The sequence below is a fragment of the Setaria italica genome, chromosome IV (assembly GCF_000263155.2).
Source record: "Setaria italica strain Yugu1 chromosome IV, Setaria_italica_v2.0, whole genome shotgun sequence".
NCBI classification, from domain to species: domain Eukaryota; kingdom Viridiplantae; phylum Streptophyta; class Magnoliopsida; order Poales; family Poaceae; genus Setaria; species Setaria italica.
In genome coordinates this window covers 33169090-33172892 of record NC_028453.1, presented here as the reverse complement: position 1 = coordinate 33172892, position 3803 = coordinate 33169090, and the positions used below count along the sequence as shown (strand labels likewise).

The 3803-nt window shown below is 59.3% G+C and overlaps 1 protein-coding gene across 1 annotated transcript; it reads left to right on the top strand.

Annotated features, from left to right (window-relative positions):
- Positions 1-778: 778 nt before the first annotated feature.
- On the top strand, positions 779-3583 carry LOC101781754 (G-type lectin S-receptor-like serine/threonine-protein kinase LECRK2). The gene has a single exon (XM_022826190.1). The coding sequence runs from the start codon at positions 805-807 to the stop codon at positions 3388-3390; it is 2586 nt and encodes an 861-aa protein (XP_022681925.1). The 5' UTR covers positions 779-804; the 3' UTR covers positions 3391-3583.
- The last annotated feature ends 220 nt before the right edge of the window (positions 3584-3803 follow it).

The following is a 3803-nucleotide window of genomic DNA, read 5'->3' as shown; positions in this document are numbered from 1 at the left end:
TCTAGAAGCTGCTTGTTTGTGTGCAATTTCAAGCTCAATTTCACAACTCCGAACCGGCCAAGGAAGATTAAAAGCCGACCATGACGGGCAGAGCACGCCGCTGACTCGTTCTGCTGGAAAATGGAGCACAGAACAGGGAACACTGAAACGTCGTGTAAGCTAATAATGCCGCAGTGCACGGCTCAACCACTGGGCCGGGGCTTTCCTTGGACGTTCCTGTTGCCTCCTTCGGTTCCTCTCCATCCGTACATGTCTCTGACCACAGTGGTACATTATACTATCTAAATGTACCCACAAACACGCACTACACCCACAGGCCACACACGTCCTGACACACACCCCGATGTGCACGCTAGACCTACAAACTATACACACACAACGTACTTCCGGATGTCAACAAAGTCGCACAACACTTTGTAGATGACGAGGACGTTACCACTATCATTGTAGCTCCACACATACGCCTAATATCTGTGGAATTAAATTTGAGAATGAATTGCGGTGCACCGTCCGAGCCGTTCCTGCGAGAAATCGAATCCTCATCGGAGGCGTCACCATCGCGCTACAAAACGCGTTCGCCGACTCAGCCCTTGAGCCTTTCTCGCCGTCGTGTTCAAACGTCACCAATTTGCTACGTACGACGCGTGTCTGCGACGAGCCGACGACCGCTGCTCAGCGAGTAATCGTACCCAACACTCCCCAGTCCTCACGGGGCCAGCCAGCTCAAAATCAAGGCTTGGGCACGGTCACACGTACAGCAACACATCACTTGCTCAGGCGCTCGATCGGCACGAAGCTGCGATCATGGCCGCGGTGCTCTGGTCTGCTCCCCTCGCCCGCGTTCCCTTTCTTGCCGCGCTATTGCTGGTGCTACTCCAACAAGCTCGCTTGCCGCCGCTGGCGGCGGCGCGGACCAACCTGACCGCCGGAGCTACCTTGGCACCGCCCGACTACATCACCAGCCCGTCCGGGGCCTTCGCCTTCGGCTTCCGCGCCCTCGACTCCGACCCGGCCAAGTTCATCCTCGCCACGTGGTTCCGCTTCGGCGACGGCAACGGCGACTCCTCCTCCCAGCCGCAGCCGCAGTCCGTGGTGTGGTTCGCGAAGCAGTTGCCGTCGGGGGCCACGCCCAACGCCACGGCGCGGTCCGTCCTGAGCGTCACGGCCGACGGCGAGCTCACGCTCACCGACGGCGGCAGCAACCAAGCGCTGTGGGCGCCGAGCACTGAGCGCGGGTCCGTGCTCGCGCTCCGCGACTCCGGCAACCTCCAGTTCCTGAGCGACTCCGGCGACCAAGTGCTGTGGGAGAGCTTCTCGTACCCGACGGATACGCTCCTGCCGGGCCAGTCCTTGGTTTACGCCCAATCCGGGAACGAAGGGAAAGTCTTCGCCAAGCGCGCCGACGCGGAGTTCACCACCGGCAGGTTCAGCATGGGCGTCCAGAGCGACGGCAACGTCGTCCTCTACGTCGACCTCCTCAAGGGCAACGACCCCGGAAACGCCTACTGGCAGGCGTACACCAACAGCCCCGACGGCAACACGACGGTCACCTTCGATGGCCAGGGTCGCCTCAACTACACCCTCCACAACGGCACAACCCAGAGCTTGATTCAACCGGCGTCGAGCTTCGCCGCCGGTGACTACTTCCAGTTCGCCAGGATGGACCTAGACGGCATCGTCCGTACCTACATCCGTCCCAAAAACGGCGGCGCCGGCAACACGTCTTGGACCGTCTCCGGCGCGTTCCCCGACAACGGCTGCCACAAGTGGACGTCCGGGTTGCAGGGCATGTGCGGCCCGGGGTCGTACTGTATGTCTGCGCTGACGAAGAGTTCAAGGGACAGGCTCAGCTGCGTGTGCCCGAGTGGGTACAACTACACCGACGAGCAGCACAGGGACAGCGGCTGCACGCCGGCGTTCGAGCCTCAGAGCTGCGATGGGAAGGACAGCTCTGACGACTTCACCCTCGTCGAGCTGCTGAACACCACCTGGGAGGCCTCGATATACTACAAGAAGTTCCCATCAGTCACGGAGGATCAGTGCCGGGAGTACTGCCTCAGTGACTGCTTCTGCGCAGCCGCGCTGTTCATCGACGGATCCGATTGCGCAGAGGTCGCCGCGCTCACGAACGGCTGGCAAGCAAACGATGGCACGATACTCACGACGAAGGCACTGATCAAGGTGCGGACGAGGAATCCTCCTCAGATAGCGTCGTCAAGGACGAGGAACGCATTGGCCTACAAGGTGATTGCCATTTGCTTGGCCTTTCTTTTGTTGATCACCGTCGGCGGCCTCGTGGCACACCATTTTGTCACCCGGAACAGAGAGAGCCAGCGGCTGTTGAGCCCGAGCGTGAGATCGTTCAGCTGGAAGGAGCTTCACCAAGCCACCAATGGCTTCGAGAAACTGCTGGGCAAAGGGAGCTTCGGGGAGGTCTACAAAGGAACAATAAGATCGCCGCAGCCACATCCCATCGCGGTGAAGAAGCTCATCAACTCGAACGACTATAGCGAGCAGGAGTTCACCAACGAGGTGCAGTCCATCGGGCAGATCCACCACAGGAACCTCGTCCGCATGATCGGCTACTGCAAGGAAGGCAAGCACCGGATGCTGGTTTTTGAGTTCATGCCAGGCGGGTCTCTCCGTGGCTTCCTCTTCAACCCCGAGAAGCGACCTCCATGGCGGTGGCGCGCCGAGGCTGCGCTCGCCATCGCCCGTGGGCTTGAGTACCTCCATGATGGCTGCAGCGCCCCAATCATCCACTGCGACATCAAACCCGATAACATCTTGCTAGACGACCTTGGTGTCCCGCGGATCACCGACTTCGGGATCTCCAAGCTACTGGGGAACCAGCAGGTGCACACCACGGTAACCCACGTCAGGGGCACCAGAGGGTACATCGCGCCCGAGTGGCTCCGCGGCGACGCGCGTGTGGACACCAAGGCCGACGTGTACAGCTTCGGAGTCGTGCTGCTGGAGATGATCTGCTGCCGGAAGTGCCATGAGCCGGTGACGCCCGAGGGTGCAGAGGATGACGACGACGAGACGGTCACCTTGTTCGGCTGGGCGGCGCAGCTTGTGGGCGCGCGGAGGACGGAGGTGATGCTGCGCGGCGACGCGGACGTGGACACCGTCGAGGACATGGAGAGGGTGGAGCGCTTCGCGCGCGTGGCGCTCTCGTGCATTGAGCCGAACCCGCTGCTGCGGCCGACCATGCACCAGGTGGTGCAGATGCTGGAGACCAGTAAACGGCAGGTTGAGGCGCTGCCTGATCCTCCAGTCTGCTACATTGAGGGCGAGTTTGGCAGGGCTCCTCGCGAGGGGCTCCTCGTGCGGAGCCGGAGCCGGAGCCGCGGAGCCACTTTTTTGGGCTCCTCCATGCAGGCCTAAAACGGCTCCGGCTCCTCCCAAATGTGCCAAAAAATGGCTCCGCGATCAATGCCGTTTGGTGCGGCTCCGGCTCCTCCGTGCTTCGGTAAGCGCACGGAGCCGGAGCTAGAGCCCTGCCAAACTGGCCCAAACTGGCCCTGAATCCTCGCCTTTAATTCCTCAGCTCAAGGTTGAATAGGAGTTCTCCTTGTTATTTTGACTTGTCCAGTTTTATGTAAGGCTGCGTTTGGTTCCCTTTGCTTATTTTTAGCATATGTCACATCGAATGTTTAGATACTAATTAGGAGTATTAAACGTAGACTATTTATAAAACCCATTACATAAGTGGAGGCTAAACGGCGAGACGAATCTATTAAGTCTAATTAATTCATCATTAGCAAATATTTACTGTAGCAACATATTGCCTAAGTAGG